This window comes from Apodemus sylvaticus, chromosome 2 (assembly GCF_947179515.1).
Source record: "Apodemus sylvaticus chromosome 2, mApoSyl1.1, whole genome shotgun sequence".
Classification (NCBI taxonomy): domain Eukaryota; kingdom Metazoa; phylum Chordata; class Mammalia; order Rodentia; family Muridae; genus Apodemus; species Apodemus sylvaticus.
Window position 1 is genome coordinate 55,481,369 of NC_067473.1, and position 19,094 is coordinate 55,500,462.

Consider the following 19,094-nt stretch of genomic DNA (forward strand, 5'->3'; position numbering starts at 1 on the left):
GTTAGTGGGAGAGAGAGAGAGAGAGAGAGAGAGAGAGAGAGAGAGAGAGAGAGAGAGAGAGAGAGAGAGAGAGAGGTGGGGAAGGGGGTGCCCAGGAGGGCCCTTGTCCAGGCACCTCTTCCCCCTGAGGGACCATACACACACAGACATGGTATAGAATAGAGTTTATGCAGGGTAGAGGTTGGAAGTTAGTGGTATAGTGGAAGTAGAGAAAGGCAGAGAGAGAGAGAGAGAGAGAGAGAGAGAGAGAGAGAGAGAGAGAGAGAGAGAGAGTAGTGGAGGCCGGCCATGACCATGGGGAGAGAGAGGGGAGAGAGGGGGAGGGGAGGAGAGCCCAAGGGGCAGAGAGGTGAGAGTGGGATGGAAGGGGGGGAGAGAGGAGGGGCAAGTAGCCCCTTTTATAGTGGGCCAGATCTATGGGGCGGGGCATACCTGGCTATTGCCAGGTAGGTGTGGGGTGGAGCTTAGACAGAATACCAACAGTGCCCACTTACGGTCCATGGGCATATTAGCTGCAGCTTCGAGGGGCAGGGACAAGAGGATTGTTAGGGTTTGTTGGCTGCCAGCCTGGCTGGAAAAGCAAGCTAGCAAGCAAGCAAACAAGCTATCAAACAAACAAGAAAAGATAAAAGAACTTAAGGTTCAGGGAGTTGTATTATTTAAATAATCCTGTCTGTGGGAAATTTATGTTCCTGAATGAAAGACGCGTGTGCATGCACACGCGCACACACACACACACACACACACTTTATATTTTGATATGCCTTAAACAGTACAGTAGCTGGGCTACTTCCTAACCTCCATGTGGTTAATCCACCTCCCACCTGAGTTATCAGTTACTAAATTCTGCATTCTACCTTGGCTGCCCTGGACCCTGCCAGGCAGCCCTCTGCACCGTGCTCTCCTGGCTCCTTCCCATGGCTGCTTTGTCTCCCTTTGTCCGCTCTTCTCAGGCGTGGGTGTCTTCTCCTCCACTTCTGGAATGACAGATCCCTACCCCACAGCCATTGGCTGCAGCCATCTTTATCAGTCAGGACCAACTTGCAGCAAGGTCCCTCAGTGTCTTTTGGGAATCCAAATTAACATCAGAATACAAGCAGCATCAGGCCGTGCCCACTAGGGGAGTGACCTGGCTTCAAAGGAATAATGTGAAAATAATGGAGGAGGTCATCCAACACCATCTTTTAGCCTTTATACACTACTTCCTCATACACACAGATACCTAAATAAAAAGTTCAGGGCAAAAAACAATCACTAAAACAGAGAGCTGGTTCTTTGAAAGGATAAACAAGATCTATAAACTTAGACAAAATGACCAAAAGAGGTATCTCAAATTAATATAATTAGAGATGGAAATACTTAAAAAAAATCTGTTCGCTGAGTGTGATGGCACATGTCTTTAACCAAGCACTCCTAAGGGAGGCAGAGACTGACTGGCAGATCTCTGCGTTTCCAAGGCCAGCCTGATTTGCGTAGTGAGTGCCAGACCAACCAGGGCTACTTAGTGAGACCCTGTCTCAAAACCCAACATATGTATGTATATACTTGTGCTCTATTACATTGGGAAATCTAAAAGGAATGATGTATTTCTAGGTTCATATAACCTACCAAAATTAGACTATAGTGAAATAATTTAAATACTTCTGTAACAAGCCAAGAGATTAAAATAATAATGATAATAATAATAATAATAAATCTAACTAGAAAAATATAGTTCTAGGTGAATTCACTGGTGAGTTTTACCACACCTCTAAAGAACTAAAAGTAATTCTTCTGAAATTCTTCCATAAAATAGGAAATGAAGAAACATTACCAAAAACTTAATTATAGAGGTAGTATTGCTCGTATCAAAATCCTGTAAATACACAATTAGATCTATCTCCCTAAAGGGTGTAACTGCAAATTTTTTCAGCAAAGTACTCACAAACTGAATATAGGAGCACATGAAAAGGATCATCACTCTGATCAAGTTGGCTTTAGTCCAGAGATACTGGAAGGGTTCACATTCAGAAATCAAGGAATGTAATATGTCATATGAATGGACTCAATGACCATGATTACATGATTGTCTCAATGGATGCTAAAAATATTTTTGGTATCATAATAACTTGTTATCATGATAAAAATCCTGAAGTGGGAGCTAAAGATATGGCTCAAGAGTTCAGAGTGTTAGCAACACTTCTGGAGGATATGGGTTCAGTTCCCAGCACCCACATGGCAATTTGAAACCTTCTGTAACTCCAGTTCTGGGGGTTATCACCTGTTTGTGGCCTTCACTGACACCAGCAATACTTTTAGTGCATGCAGGCAAAATACCCAAGGAACTGGGAGTAGAAGGAACATATCTCAGCATTATAAAAGCGAAATATTACAAATCTATAGTCAACATTATACTAAATGGGACAGAGCTCAAAGCATTTCCACTCAAGTCAAAGATAAGGGCATTTGTTTTCATTTAGTACAGTTCTAGATTCTTAGCCAGAGGGTGAAGACTAGAGACATACAAGGCATACAATTAGGACAGATTTGCAGATAGTAAAATTCTATGTATAAGATTCTACAAACATACCAGAAAACTCTTAGAGTTGATAGACACTTTAAGCAAAGTGGCAGGCTACAAAATCAGTAGAAGTCTTTTATATCAGCAGCATGATGAGAAAAAAGTTAGAGGAACAATCCTATCACAGTTCACACCCATATCCTTGAGCTAAATCTAACCAGGGATGTGAAAGACACGGAAGACGATAAAACATTCAAGAGAGACATTGAAAAAGACACTAGAAGATATAAAGACCTCCTGCGTTCATGGATTGGAAGAATGGTGGCCATGGCTATCTTAACAACAGTAGTCTACAGGATTGAAAAGAATCCCAATGAAAAAAACCAATACCATCCTTAACAGAAATAGAAAAAGCAATCTTCAAAATTCAGTTGGAAACACAAAAGAATTCCAGTATTCAGATCAGTCCTGTGTTGTCTGTGCACGCCCCTCCACCTACACCCCAGAAAGAAAGCAGCTGAGGAAGCAGAGGTATCACATATCTGACTTCAGGTGTGTTATAGAGCCAAAGCTTAGCACGATACTGAACAATCAGAAATGGAGATCAGTGGAGCAGAGTAGACTATCCAGATATAAACCCATGCTGCTACAGACACCTAGTTTTTCACAGAAATGTTAAAAATCCTCACTGGAGTAGAGATAGACCCTTTAACAAGGTATCTGGGAAAGTGGGTATCTGCATGTGAAAGTTTGTGGTGTGTTCTTCTGGTGTTATACCTGAGAATACCTAGTCAAGTTTTAATCTAAATTATATCTAAATATTTTAGTCTAAAAATGAATTTTGATCAGTTTTGATTAATTTTACCTGTATTGTGTGTATGTATGTTTAATTCTGCAATGAGATTTTGATCTGCCAACTTTATTCTGTGGGAATGGGTGGTTGCTATTTTTGAATTTTAATCTTGCTCTATTTGGTTGGTCCTAGTCTGGTGTGTCTTTAGTTCAGTATCATTCACTGATGACAGTTTACATCACTGGGCTTCTTTCAGTCTGTTCTCAGCATTCAGGAGAACATAGTTGGCAGCCTCTGTTGGGTAGCAACAGTCATTATTGGGGTGTTGTGATATTATTCTCTTAGCTTTAAAACAAAGTAAAACAGAAAATCTTTGAGCCTGCCATCCTAAGATGGAACTTTATTATTTTCTGCTAACTGTCAAAAGTTCTAATATCTGAAGTTGTTTTAAGCAGAGGGTATAGTTTTGTTTCTTCTGTTTTTTCCCCTCAGTACTTGATTCTGAAGCTTGAAAGGCCTGCTATAGTTCAGAATATTACATTTGGAAAATATGAGAAAACTCATGTCTGCAATTTGAAGAAATTTAAAGTTTTTGGTGGAATGAATGAAGAAAATATGACAGAGCTGTTGTCCAGGTGGGCTTGGTTGTGGGGCAGAAAGGTGTGTCTTTGAAACATACTGCAGAGCTCAATAGTCTACTTTCCTCAGAGTGGGATCTTTGTGTCCTTTTCTAGGAAGTAAAGAACCTTTTTCTGGTTTTATTCCTAGTACCTTTGTTAATACTGTGGCTTAAGTTCGTAGGTTTTAGTTATTTGTTTTATTTTAAACTACCAGATACTTGTTAAAATTGTTAAATAATGGAAAAAGAAGCAAATATTTGTTTCTTTTTCTACCCACTCATAATTTTGATCTGTCAGTAACTTTAGAAATACTTTCTACTTTAATGAAAATCTCTGATACTGCTGAAGACCTGGGTTCAGTTCCCAGTACTTCCAAAGCAAACTACCCATTTGTGGGTAGAAGGACAAAGCCATGGCTATTGAAAATACAAACCTAACTCAAAACATGAATTGCCTAGCCCAGAAATAGTACTCTAAGATTTACTGTTAGAGATGAAAAAAGGGGAAGGTTCAGTAACTGAGAACAAAACATGACACCGTCTTGCTGTCTGGAAAGAGCACTGTAACCTGGAGAGCTAGAACAGGTAATTCCCAAGCCTAAGGGAAAGTCATGCAGTTGGTAGAAACAAAGCCATGGCAATTTGGAATGTATTTGTGACTTAGTTAACCCATTAAGAAAATACTTCACCTCATTGTACTACTATGGATCTGAATACCTGCATGTAATTAAAATGCTATTAAATTGGATTGGAAATTACTAAACCCGCCTTCAGTCTCAGAATTGATTGGGGTCATGCTGAAACCAGTTTTATGCTCTGATTTAAGTCATAGAAGTATTTTAGGGTATAAGGTGGTCTGATGGTAAGGGATTTTCCTGTAAACATGTGCATCAATTTTGATTAAACACGAGGTGATACGGGTTAGCTTTTATTTAGGTTAAAGATTGCCTTTGAAAATTTGTGGATGATAAAAAGATAATTAAGAAATTTAATTTCTTGACAAATTCTAATATTTGACCTGTTGCAGTTGTTAGATATAATTGACTTGTTTTTAATTCTTATCCTACTTGAAAATTTTTAAGATTAAAGATTATCTTATACATTAAAGATAGCCACACATTTCCATACAGCTGGCCACATTCTCTGGTTCATGTGGGACAGTCTTCATTTGCTTTTGTATAGTTTTAAGGATTATAATATTGCACTTGATTTGGATGTGCACATTTTGTTGTTTATGTTGTCTTGAATATACAATGTGAGCATTGACATCTGAGTGTGTAATGGTGGTGTAAGCTTGACATCTGAGTATAGGATTAGTGTGGTTTAGCATGTTTACTAAATTATGAAATCATGTTTGATAACATGCAGTGTTTTTTCTCCCCCCCCCACCAGTGGCTTGAAGAATGATTATAACAAAGAGACATTTACCTTGAAACATAAAATTGATGAACAGATGTTCCCTTGTCGATTCATTAAAATTGGTAAGGTTTTTGTGTTTTTGAATTAAAACCATTTTTAATGCCTTTGGTTCATAGACTCTAGTGTGTGGACAAGGCTTTATAGGTCCCTGTGTTTTAGTTTTTAATTAGTTCGTGATTAGTTTGTGCACTGGTTTTGACTGCTTTTGTGCCCTGCCCCAAAGGCAGAGGTTAATAGTTGGAAGAATAGTTGGAAGAGGAATAGTTCCGGCATAGCCCAAAAGCTGAAGAGATCCTGTTGGCCCTTTAGGGAACTGCCTGCCGACAGGACAGTTAACCTCATGAGGACATTTTCCACGTGTTTTCTCCCTCGGAGGCATTCTTACAGGTTTTGTGGGGTGTAGTTACCTAATTACCTTAATTATCGTGGGCGCTGGTCATCTGCTCTAGAGCTCAGCAGACCAGGCCCTGATGGATTCTTCCAGGCGCTGCAGGGTGGTTCTTCACTCTGTTCTTGTTTCACCATTTACGAGAAATGCTGGTTAAACTGACTTAGTCGATCACATTTGCAAACCAGTTCAGAAATGCCCTGAAGTCGTATGTGTCTCGGCAAGGGTTTTACTTTATGATGGTGCTCGTAATATATCCTTCTAGGTTCTTCTGTGTTCCTTTAGATTTAGTATTTTGAGGGCAGGGATGTTGAAGACTGAGTCTTTGGATTTCTATTTTATGCCTCACCTTTAGAAGTATTTTATTAAAATTAGAATCAAAGAATTCAGATTTGTTAATGAAGAACAATAATTAATGCCAGACTCCCACACATTCGTATTTTAGAGAATTTTTTTTGTAATAATAGTGTTCAAGAATAGGCTTAAAAGGAATAGTTGAGACTCAAGACTATGGTATGAATTATTGTAATTTATTCAGGTCCCAGAAAAACATTGATTTATTAAAGCCCTTTAAGCACTTATGTTATAGTCTAATTTCTTCTGTGTACCTAGTAGTAGTTGAAAAGAAATATTGGATAGCCAGTCAAGTCTTTTAAAATTTCAGTTACACAGCTATGTCATCTTCAGGTGCTTAGTTTTTTATTGTAATTTTCTTTTTAAAAAATTAGTTTTTTAATTACTTTCTCTATATGTTTTACCTGCATTTATGCGTGTGCACCATGCACTGTGTGCCTTATGCAAGAGGTCAGCAGAGGGCATCAAACCTCATGGGACTGGAATTACGCAGGGCTGTGAGCTGCTGTGTGAATCCTGGGAATTGAACCTGGGTCCCCTAGAAGAGCAGCAAGTACTTTTAACTGCTGAGCCATCTCTTTAGCCCCCACACCCCACCTCTATGGTACTCCTTAAGACATCTAGTGTACGCTTCACATATATAGCAGATGTGCAGCTTGGTCTTTCGGTGGGTCCGGAACAACTGGAACTGGGGCTAGCCCAAAAGCTGTTCCCTATATATGTGGAATATGTTCCTCTAGCTGGGCTGCCTTGTCTGGCCTCAGTGGGAGAGGAAGTGCCTAGCCGACTTGAGGTGCCAGGGTGGGGGGATACCTGACTGGGGGCACCTGCTAAGAGGAGAAGAGGAGGGGAGATGGAGGAAGTTTTGTAGGAGGGGCTGACCAGGAGGGAGGCAGTGAGCGGATGTAAAGTAAGTATAAAATAGAAATGAATGAAACAAACATCTAGTATGGTGAATTAGTAGAGGAATTGGCTTCTTGGTCTTGTTCTGACTTGAGTAAGAATACTTAATATTTCCTTAGGTTTATGTTTAAGGCTTAAGATGAATTTTTAAAGTAATTGAGCACAGTTTTTTTCCTTTTAGCTTTCGTTAAGGTGGTAAATTATACTGTATCTCTTTATTGAATCATCTCATCATTGAGTCATCCTTAAATGAAGTCTGGTTTCTTACAAAGAAAACCTGAGATATTTTTGTTGTTGTTACCACTTTCCTACTATTTGGATATGTCTTCAGAGCTGAGATTGCCTTTAAAGATTTTTCTCTTTGGCTTTGTTTTCAGGGTTCTATATTGATATATTGATACATAATTGAAATTGCCTTTCTACACTTGGATATAGGTTAAGAATACTATCTGCTGCATGTAGGGCCAGTATATATCACCTCTGTTATATTATCTAGTTCTGGTTTATTTATTTGGGAGTAGATGTATCATGACTTTGAACTTACATTAAAGTTTTATTAACTAAGAAAATATGATGGCATCAGTCAGATTTGTTTTTAATATCACAGCCATCTTTTGAAAATTAAACACTTGTTTTTAAGATGCATTTGCTAAAAACAGTAATATGAGACAAAACTGTATAGTCCAGAAACGCTTGTTCTTCCTCCCATAGTCTCCTGAGGGCTAAAAATCTAGGTGTGTGGCATGCGTGTAGTAATATGAATAAATTCATATAGACTTAAACATTAGTGGCTTTGCTTTGTTGAAACTTTATTTGAATCATATTAATTTTTTTCCCTTCTTTTTGCTTTTCCTCCTTAAAGTTCCTCTTTTGTCCTGGGGGCCCAGCTTTAATTTCAGCATCTGGTATGTTGAACTTAGTGGCATCGATGATCCTGATATAGTGCAGCCCTGTTTGAACTGGTACAGCAAGGTAGGACCACGCTTTAAAATTGGACTTTGGTGCCTAGCAAGGGAGAAATGTGCCAGTTTTCCTATTGTGACCAATTCAGATGTTGGTTGTAGTAAAAACTATGAATAATCAGCTAATTTAAGCATTGTGGTCTGTCAGCTGCTCGGCAGTCTTGCCTCATTTAAATTATTACTATTCTATGAAAAGTAATTATCAATCCTCTTTTATAGATGAGGGATGGAGCAGAGAGGTTCACACAGTTGTAAAGGGCTCAGGGACCATGGCTCTACAGTTTGCTGTTATCTTATATTTACTTAGCCCTCAATTTTATTTTTAATATAAAGTGATAGGAACATTTTGAATACATTTTTAGTGGGTTACTTTTATAGCCTGATAGAAAATTTTTTGTTTGACCATGATTGAAATGCCTAAAGTCAGCATGCTAGCTAGATGTCACTTGCCCTACTAGAACTGCTGTTACATGTGTTATAATAAGCCAGGTCCAAAGGTGTGGAAAAAAAGTCAAATCAGTGGGATACAGAATCACTTTGATTATTTGATGGGTTTACATATTGATAATTATATTGTATTAGGAATAGGTAGGTATTTGATAACCTTGTATTAGTTGAGAAGTGAAGTAACTCTGAACAGGCTGTTTTTCAAGTCTTTGGGTGGTATATTTTTTACTCAAGGGTAATGCTTTTACCCTTGAATAAAAGGTAAAGGTAATAAATAAAAAGGTAGATCTTTTTAATTGTCATACACTGCTTTATGTAATTGGTTTTCTTAATTCTCATTGTAAAGTAATATTTACAATTTGAGGAAATTTTAGCACATATTTTTAACTTGTTTGTTTTAATTACTTTCCTGAACTTATTTATCTGTAGCATCCACCCTGTTAGAGAAGGTGTTTTGTAAATTGAGCGCTGGCTTTCAGGTTCATACTGTTCTTTATCTTAGTGTCTGCATTGGGATGGTATTACTTAATGTCCTGGAAATTGTAAAATGTACATTCTTAAGGGGTTTTTAATATAGAATTTTTGATTGTTTTGTTTTGTTTTTTAAGATAGAGTTTCTCTGTGTAGCCCTGGCTATCCTAGAACTTGCTTTATAGACCAGGCTAGCCTTGAACTCACAGAAATCCCCCTGTCTCTGCCTCCTGAGTGCTGGGATTAAAGGCGCTTGCCATCACTGGCAGCTTGTTGCTTTTTTTCTTCTTCTTCAGGAAAAAACTTTTGAGTTGTTTCTGGTTTGGTCTCCTTTGATAACATACTTTGACCTTGGGCTAGTTATTACAGTAGCAGTAAGCTTCAGTTTTACTACTTGACAAGTGAAAATAAAGGAAACTAATGAACATGATTAAATATAATGCTTGGTAAATAGTAAATGCTCAGTTTAGTTAGTTTTTAATTGTTAACTGTTTCCTACAGTGGCAGCTAAGCAGATCTCCTTTCCCCCCTACTTTTCTTGTGTTCTAGTAGTACCGCGAACAGGAAGCCATTCGCCTTTGCCTAAAACACTTCAGACAACACAACTACACAGAGGCTTTTGAATCCCTGCAGAAGAAAACCAAGATTGCACTGGAGCATCCAATGTTGACAGACATGCACGACAAATTGGTGTTAAAGGGTGACTTTGATGCTTGCGAGGAGTTGATTGAAAAAGCTGTAAATGGTAAGAAACTTAGAAACTTGTTAGGAATATTTCAGTATTTACAGGAAACTTTTAAAAGAATATATGCTGCCTATGTGCAGCTATTACTCTTTTATATTTTTCCCGTGCTCTTCCTTTATCAAGTTTGCATATTCCCTTGGAGTAGTGTTACAGTATTTCTATGTCCAATCATATTAGGGCAGTGGAAGGCCTGTGATTGGACAGGAAAAGAGAGACGAAGAGTGGGAGAGAGGGCTCGCCAGCGTGCAAGGAGGGAGGTCACAGGTCGGAGAACCAGGATGGAATTTGATGGTTTTCTGTGTGTTTTTACAAGGTTAGAAATATTGGGATAAGGCTTTTACTGTATCGGCTTCTTGTAATTGTTTATAATGTCTATAAATCTAATTGGCTAACTAAGCATTAAGACTCATGCTTTACCAGGTTATTGGGTGATGAGTTGATAGCCGGTGGGAAGCGTGGGAGTTTTGTGGAACTTGCAGGAGCTTGCTGCTGCTGGGCGTGAGCTCTGAGGCTCTCCATTGTCAGGCCTGAATCGCAGAGGTGTTGCCACTTTAGTATTTCCTGCAGCAGTGTAGGGAATTCTTTTATGTACGATAGGTTTATAATATCACAGAAATTTAAAAAAAGATTTGAACTAATTTTTCTATATTACATTGTCATTCTGGGAAACCAAGCACTTAACTAACAATAAAGCAGGTAAACTATTTTTGATACTACTATTATCAGTAATTTATTCCTTTAAGTAATTTTTTTCAATAGCCAATATTCATTTTTTAATAGTGCGATTTGGGTAAAAGGGAATTGCATATTCAAAAAGTATTGGCAGATGTAACAGACAAATTTGCACTAAAATGATTTTCTTTGTAGTGTGAATGATACTACATAATGCTTGATTTTCTTGTAGAATTGCTTTCTTAAGTGGCCTGTAATTTGGCTTTCAACATGTATATATAATATAATGAGATGCTTTGAATTTGAATATTTAAGTTCTCAGTTATCTGAAATAAAAAGGCTCTGTTATGCTGGGTGGTGGTGGCGCACGCCTTTAATCCCAGCACTTGGGAGGCAGAGGCAGGCGGATTTCTGAGTTTGAGGCCAGCCTGGTCTACAGAGTGAGTTCCAGGATAGCCAGGGCTATACAGAGAAACCCTGTCTCAGGAACCCCCCCCCCCAAAAGGCTCTGTTATTCCTTAGTGAGCGAGAAGAACTTTCCTTTACCCCTTCCCCCTTTTCTCCCACAGTGGTTTTCATAGTAACCTAGTGTAGAGCCTGAGGAGGGCTGGGGTGGCTACTCGTAGAGCACACAACGCCCAGGCCTAACCCAGCACTGGAGAGAGGAGAGGCAAGAGGGTCAGTAGTTCAGTGTCATCTTGAGCTACATAGCACGTTCCAAGCTAGCCTGTGCTACATAAAACTTTCTTAACAAACAAACAAACAAACTAACTAACAAACTAACTAACTAACTAACTAACTAACTTGTGGTGTTGAATTCAGCATATCTTTTTATGCAAAGAATAAGGAATAATAATGTGTTTTAGTCCTTTGCTTTTATATGTTTTAGTCTTTTTTGCTGTTATCATCCATTATTACTAGGTGCTTGCATTATTCAGAGATTGTGGTTAGGTACTTTATAACTAAAGAAACTAGTACTTTTCTATTTTAGCTTATATACTTTACCCAGAAGCCAGTTGCTCCCACTAAGTACAGTGGCAGAGTTACCCCCAAGCCTCCGACACTGCGCGACTTACGACTTCCTTACCCATGTCGACTCATATTCACAGATAGGAAGCAATAGTTTTGAAATTGAGTATGCCTAAGAACACTGATAGTTAATGTCATATCGAACTATTACAATGCTACCAGTGAAAGTACATAAATGTATCTCAATTTGTATGCATGAATTTACATATTTTCCTAATCTCAGGATGAGAGAGGTATATAGATAATTTTATAATTTCACGTTGACTGTTTTTAGATCTTTATCACTAAGGCATCCGATTTTTACTGTGTTGGTGATATGAAGTAACAGCAGCTACCTTGTGTAATTTCATTTGATTGTAAGGCAAATTAATGATAATTGCATTTTTAAACTGATTTCAGTTGAATGTCCATTGTTAGGAAAAGCTGTTAAAAGCAAATACAACTCTGTTTATTATAGTTGCTCACAGTTCTGATTCTAGAAAAGGAGCCTGGTTTAGCGGAAGTGATAGTAACCAAAACTTAGAGCCACATCATATTCTGTATTGCCAAAGGCTTTCACAGTTGCCTAGGAACACTTAGTTAATAGTGATTCCTTTCAGGGCTCTTCAGTTCGCTGCTGACCTCGCTGATGATGATTTGTTGAACAAATAAGGAAAAGAACAGTGGAGAAATTTTTGGCTTCTCTTCCACTGAAAACATAGAAGAGGCCAAGAAGTTTTGCCCACTGAGTAGGAAAGTAGGACATCAAAACATCTTTTATCAAGCTTCTTACAATGGAGCGAGCAAAAACCTCTTAGTGTATTTAATATACTCATTAATAGTATTTTCAAATGTGTTTTAAGGCATCCTTTTTTTCTAACACCTAAAATTTTCATATGACAATAAGACTAAGCTTTGTAAAAAACAAAACAAAGACAAGCTTATTTTGCCTTTTTAGAGGTCAATTTGTGTGTGTGTGTGAGTGTGTGTACCAACACTATAAGCTACCTATACTTGGAATGAATACTTTGATCTACATGTTGTGATATATGTGTGTGTGCCCACATACCTGACCCCACCACCACTGTACATGGTTACAAACATTGCTCATTGCTGTTTTATAGCCATAGAGTAGTGCATAAACGTGTCAGTTGTGTGGCAATGATTAACATAAGGTCATGAAGCTGAGAAGGAGTAAGGAGGGCATGGGTGGAGTGGAGGGAAGAGTGGTTGGCGGAAATGATGTAAATACAGTACTCAAGTTTGTAATTGTAATAAAACAAATAATAAAATTGTAAAAAGCCAGCTGCTATACATAATTGCCCATACATTGTAACATCTGTCACTAATTATATTAGCTATTCTAATCTATGTCTATATTTTCTGCTTTCAATTTGTAATAACTAATGCTTAGCATATTTTCATCTTTATGTCTTCATTGGTGAAGTATTTGTTCTTCACCCATTCTTTTAGTGAATTGTTTGCCTATGTCTGTGTTTTGAGACTTCCATCTGGAGAAAAGTCATTTATTAAGACAATATGAGGAATTTCAAAATATATTCTTTCAGTGTAGGGGAGACATGAATCTAATGGGGCATGATTTGAAATGTCATAGCGAAACCCACTATTTTGTACAATTAATATATACTAATAGGAAAGAAAATAAGAAAATATATTTTTATAGGATCTGATAGTACAGACCTGTATTTAGTGGATAGAGGTAGGTCAGATGTATAATAATGTTTGAGAGCAGTATAGGAAACACAGCTCCTGTCCCTAAAACAAAGTAAAACATCCCAGACATATAAAAAGATGGTATATGCTACAGTCTAGCTTATATTTTCGTCTTCTTACTGTATCTGTTGAACACTGGAAGTTTTATCTGTGGTAAGACTTCTTTGTGCTTGTTAATGTGCTCTTGATGTTAGAACTGAACATTCGTTGTCTAACCAAAGATCACAATTTCTTGTTTTCTTGCAAGAGATTTATAGTTAAGATTTTCATTCATGATTATGTTTGATTTGGAGTTAATTTTTATGCATGGTACCAGGTAGGAATCTAATAATTTCTAGTTTGACAGGACATTGTGTTTCACCAATATCACACCATCTTGTTTACTCAGCTTGATAGTAAGGCTTCAAATGAAGCATTGTAAGTCTGCAAGCAATGTTCTGTTTCAAAACTCAGAATAGTCAAAATTCTTGGGGGGGTGGCCTGAATTTTCATGTGAATTTTAGAGTTTTAGAAGTATGTGACATTGGTTGTTAGTGCCTAAAAAAAGTATCTAATAGGGTTTTATTACAGTCACGGATCAACTTGGCAAGAATTGAAATCTTCAGTGCTTTATTTAAAATGTGGATTCTGCTTTCTGTTTTTCCAGTTCTTTTAACATTTATTTTATTGTCTTTAGTTCTTAGTAGCTGAGCCTTGGATATGATATGTATATTTGTTGTCCCATAGTATTGTAGGGATAATCTCTGTGTACTGTGTGGAGGAATTATCAGTCAAAAGCTGATGGCCTATTAACAAATCTCTGTTAGTAGAAGATGGGAGTTCTGGTAGAGAGATAGGAACTCTGGGAGGTAGTCTGTCATGGGAAGACTCACCCTGCACTCAAGGAAGGCAGATGTGGGAAACTGAGGAGAGGTAACCAGCCATATGGCAGACGGGCTTTAAATGGGTTAAATACATTCCGAGCTAATGAGAACAAACCTAGCTTATAGCCTAGGCACATTTTAATAAATGATAAGCCTCCAAGTAGTTACGTGGGAACTGGGGCACAGGTGGAAAAGCCCTCAGTTGCACAGGATTTATGTTTTATATTCTTATTACAAATAGTACTTTAAAAATTCAATTTCTAATTAGCAATTGCTAGTACATATGAATGAAGCAAGTATTTTTATGTTAATTTTCTACTCTGTAGGCTTGCTAGATTCACTTCTTATGGTATCCTGAAAGATTCAATAGCAATTTAGTCTTGTCATACTGTTAGAAGACCCTCCTCATGTTTTCATCCAGTCATGATATTTTTAAGTTTTTTTTTTTTTTTTTTTTTTACTATATTAGTTCAGACTTCCCAGAGTATATTGAGTAGTGTGGAGACAGTAGATATCTTTGCTTTGTAATCTTGACTTTGTAAAGCAGTCATTAAGTATATGTCTAGTTATACTTTTTATAGACACCTTTTATGAGGTTGAGAAAATGTAGTTATAATCTTTATGAGGAGTAGATACTGCATTTTATCAAACATGCTTCCTGTGTCTTTTGATGTGGTGGAAGGATCTGCCCTTTTCAACTTCTCATACCTTAAATCACATTAATTTTCATTTTTAAATTCAACTTTGCAATACTATGAAAATCCCTGTTTGGTACTCAGTTTAGATCTTGTTATGTTTGATTTGTAAATTTGTATTGAGTGTTCTTATGCATAGTTGAGTAGTTTGGATACTGGCCTACAATTTTGTTATAATGTGTATATCTTGTGTTGGTACTTCTAGCCTTTACAGAAATAATGAAGTGAGAATTAGTCCCATTTTAATTTTCTGAAGAAAATGTGAAAATGTATATAAATTTTATATAAATTAATAAGAGTACCATGGTGGACTTTTAAAGGTTGAATGGTAAAAAGTGGGCCTGAAGTTCATTTTGAGATTTCTTAACTTCAGACCTACTATGTTACTAGATAAAGGGCTGCTTATATTCTACTCCCTTGAGTGAGGATTGGTAGTTTATGCCTTCTGAGCAATAAGCACAATGTTCACACCTTGTTAACTTGGGTGATTATCAGTATAAAGTTATTCATAGTTTCTTTTTAATTTCCTTTTTGAATCTTTATGTTGGGACATATTCTTATGGCTTCTTTTTCTTCTCCTTATTTGCTCTCTCTCTCTCTCTTTCTCCCTCTCTCTCCCTCTCTCCCTCTCCTCTCTCAAGTTATTACTCTATCTGGCCTTGAACTTGTGCCAGTCCAAGTCCATCTGCTTCTGTCTTCCTAGGGTTGGAATTCCAGTTGTGTAATGCCCCTCCTCCCTTTTTGTTCTAGTTTCTTACTATGAAAGTTAAGTCACAGGCTTGCTTCTTTCCTTGCAACCCCTTTCCTTTTATGTCTAGTTTTTTTAGCTAAGGTGTATATATGTCCGTGTCTATGTCATCTATGTCTCTCTCTCTGTGTGTGTGTGTGTGTGTGTGTATGTATGTATGTATGTATGTATGTATGTATGTATGTATATGGTTGAGGACATTATGGTAGTGTATGTCCTGGTATAGTTTGTATTCTCAAAAGCATATCCTTCTATCATCACTTAAGAAAACACAGGGGAAACATTTGCTGAATGTAACATCTGTTCTTGATAGGGTATGGCAGACTGGAGATAGAAGTCAGCCTGAAAAATAACCACAGGGACCTATGGATTAGCATCCTCTATAGTGTTCTTATGTTTTATTTGCTGTGCCATTTTGGAGGGCCTTGCATCCATCAAATTCCCAGATTGCTAAGAATTTGTATTAACAAACAAATACTGAATTTTATTACATTTTCTATCTTTTGTGATAATGAGGTTTTTTTTTCTGATTTAACCTTTTAATATAGAAAATCAGTTACTTTTTTTTTTTAATTTTAAGCTGACTTTTTATATCTCAGATGTACTTAAGGCTGCCATCATGTATTCCTTGGGTCTATCATAGATTTCGATTGGTTAACGTTTAGCTTGGATTCTTCCCCATGGTTTTATCACTGAGAAGGTCCTATAGTGTCTCCTTTATATCTCTCAGATCTAGTATTCTTATTTCACCTCGTGGACTCAGACGTTAATCTCTCCTTTCTGTTAAGATTTGAATTCTTTCTTGCTTACCTGCAAGAGCTTCTTAGAGTTCGGTATTCTGTTTTGAGAGGGCCTGGACTTTACCTAACTGTTCAGGGTCTAGGAACAGGGCTGGGCTCCTCACCGTCCTTTGTTTCAGCTTTAAGCAGTTTTAAGAAACTTACATGTTTCACTTTTAAGAAACTTAAGAAAGTTTACATGTCAATAGATTTTACATGTCTATTGACATGTAAAGCTTAGCTCTTAGGGAGATTGGGAAATATTTAATATCTTTTTAACTGTTTAATGTTTGCAAGATTTCCTGGAATTTTTTTGTTGTTTATATTGGTTAGTTATTATGAATTGTTATTTTTTAAAGTCTCCACACAGTTACAATCAATTTATTAGACTTATTAGTTGTTTAGGATTAACTCCTGCTATCTTTTCTGTTGTTTTCTACACTCTATTTGCTGTTACCTCTTTTTCTCTTTCTTTTTTGAGATGTTCTCCTCTCCCTGCCCCTGTGTGTGTGTGTGTGTGTCTGTGTGTCTGTGTGTTTGTGTGTGTTTTGCTTCTTATTTTGAGACAGACTGTAGCTGGTCTAGACCTTGCTGTGTAGACAAGGCTGGTCTTGAAGTCACAGAGTCCTTCCTTCCTGCTCTGTCTCCCGAGTGCTGGAATTAATGGCAGGCACCACTATGCCTAGCCTATGCCTAGTCTTTTTTTAAATAATATCTTTAGATAGATGCCAAGCTAATTATCAGATTTTTAAAAACATTTTTACACGTGGATTAAGGCTCTAAAATTAGATCTATATATGTTGTTGCCTGGTTCAGTATTTTCATTATGTAATGAAATGGCTTTTTTTTGTGAATCATAGTTTTAGAGTTTTAAGTTTCCAGATACATTTTGTTTTCTGGTCATTGTGCTTGTTTCTGACCTCTAGTGGAGTTAGTTGCACAGCTGTCAGGCCCATGTCCTTCCAAACTTAGACTTGTTACATGGCCAGATTTGTTCATATTTTATACATTTTGTATTTGAGCAGCCTGTGGTTTGGCAGTTGCCAGGGATGAGTGCTCTGTGTGTACCCATAAGTCAGGCTTGCTAATCCCCTGCATAAGCCTTTATCAGTAGCTTCTGTTGGATACAGTTACTGAGAAGAATGTAAGTTTGGATTGTGTCTCTTTATGGTTCTCATTTTCTTCCTATATTTTGTTGCCATATTTTTAGTTACACATCATAAGTTTTTTAAACTTTAATTAAATTTTATTATGAGTTTCTTACCACTTTTACTTTTATTTGCAAAATATATCTTTTTCAGTATCTTAAAGAGAATATTATGTATTTTAAACATGCTTTCTTGTAGCCCATTCTGCTCTGTAGTTGTGGATGATGTGGAATCCTCTTGCCTCCCTCTGTCTTTTGAGTGCTGGGATTACAGATGGTTGTTAACATGCCCACTTTTATGTGGTGCTAGAGATTGAGGCCAGGGCTTTCTTGGTACATGCTAGGCAAGCACTTGTTGAATTACAATCTTTAAATTTTGACCTTTCTGTATATTTTTTAAAAGAAGTAACTCTTATAAATATTATTTACTTTTTATTGTTATTAATTTTTGTGTGTATGGTTCATGTGCATGTACAGAGGCCAGGTGAGGATGATGGGCATCTTCCTTTAACATTCTCTTCCTTGTTTCTTGAGACAAGGTCTCTCACTGACTAACGCTTGCTGCAGGCTGGCCAGCTCACCAGCCTTGCCTGGGTCTTGCTGTTTCTGCCCCTGCCATCGGGCTCTAGGCAGAGTTCCAGTTCACTTTGGATGTTTTGTCATGCTCTTTATTTCCTCTTTGTGCTTGTTGTCGCTTGCCTTTTAATGTTTCAGTTTTCTCTTTGTGTACTTGGCTTTAATGCACTCTGCATTATATTTCTGATAGAGATTGTGACAAGTATACAGGTAACAAAATTGGTAAGCACCTTTTTTGAGAGAGAGAGAGAGAGAGAGAGAGAGAGAGAGAGAGAGAGCGATCCTTTCATGTTCTTTCTATAGACTGCCAGCAGAAGATATGGTCCAGATTAAAGATGGTTTTAATCCTACCTCAAGAGATCTGGATTAAAGGTTTATCTTCCCACCTGAAAAACCCAGATTAGAAGAGGGCCTTGCCACTTCAAATTACTTAATTAAGAAAAACGATCCCTCATAGGTGTGCCTAGTCAAGTCATTTGGGTTTTAGTTAATTCCAGATGTAGTCAAGAATGACCATCAAATGGGAAAAGGCAGGTATACCTTTAATCTCAGCTCTCAGGAGGTAGAGGCAGCTGGATCTCTATGAGTACTAGGGTAGTGTCCTCTACTTATTGAGTTCTAGGCCAGTGAGATCTTGTCTCAAGAAACAAACAGAAAAGTGAAATTTATTATTTTTCTATTGTAGTTTTCCAGATTTCTTACTTTGTGTTTTTCCTCCTTCACTATTCCAATTATGTCATCCTTATGGCAAGTGCACTACCCACTGAGCCATCTCCCCAGCTACTCTAATTCTGACGTCATCCTTATGGCAAGTGCACTACCCACTGAGCCATCTCCCCAGCTACTCTAATTCTGATGTCATCCTTATAGCAAGTACACTCCATCTCCCCAGCTACTCTAATTCTGATGTCATCCTTATGGCAAGTGCACTACCCACTGAGCCATCTCCCCAGCTACTCTAATTCTGATGTCATCCTTATGGCAAGTGCACTACCCACTGAGCCATCTCCCCAGATACTCTAATTCTGACGTCATCCTTATGGCAAGTGCACTACCCACTGAGCCATCTCCCCAGCTACTCTAATTCTGATGTCATCCTTATGGCAAGTGCACTACCCACTGAGCCATCTCCCCAGATACTCTAATTCTGACGTCATCCTTATGGCAAGTGCACTACCCACTGAGCCATCTCCCCAGCTACTCTAATTCTGACGTCATCCTTATGGCAAGTGCACTACCCACTGAGCCATCTCCCCAGCTACTCTAGTTCT

At 37.7% G+C, this 19,094-nt stretch overlaps 1 protein-coding gene across 1 annotated transcript in view; it reads left to right on the plus strand.

Annotated features, from left to right (window-relative positions):
* Mkln1 (muskelin 1) overlaps positions 1-19,094 on the plus strand; it is a 107,549-nt gene that overhangs the window by 28,959 nt on the left and 59,496 nt on the right. Inside the window, exons 3-6 of the mRNA XM_052173396.1 lie at positions 3,786-3,928; positions 5,305-5,393; positions 7,839-7,948; positions 9,409-9,601. Of these exons, the coding sequence (XP_052029356.1) occupies positions 3,786-3,928; positions 5,305-5,393; positions 7,839-7,948; positions 9,409-9,601 (535 nt within the window). The remainder of the gene's footprint in view (positions 1-3,785; positions 3,929-5,304; positions 5,394-7,838; positions 7,949-9,408; positions 9,602-19,094) is intronic.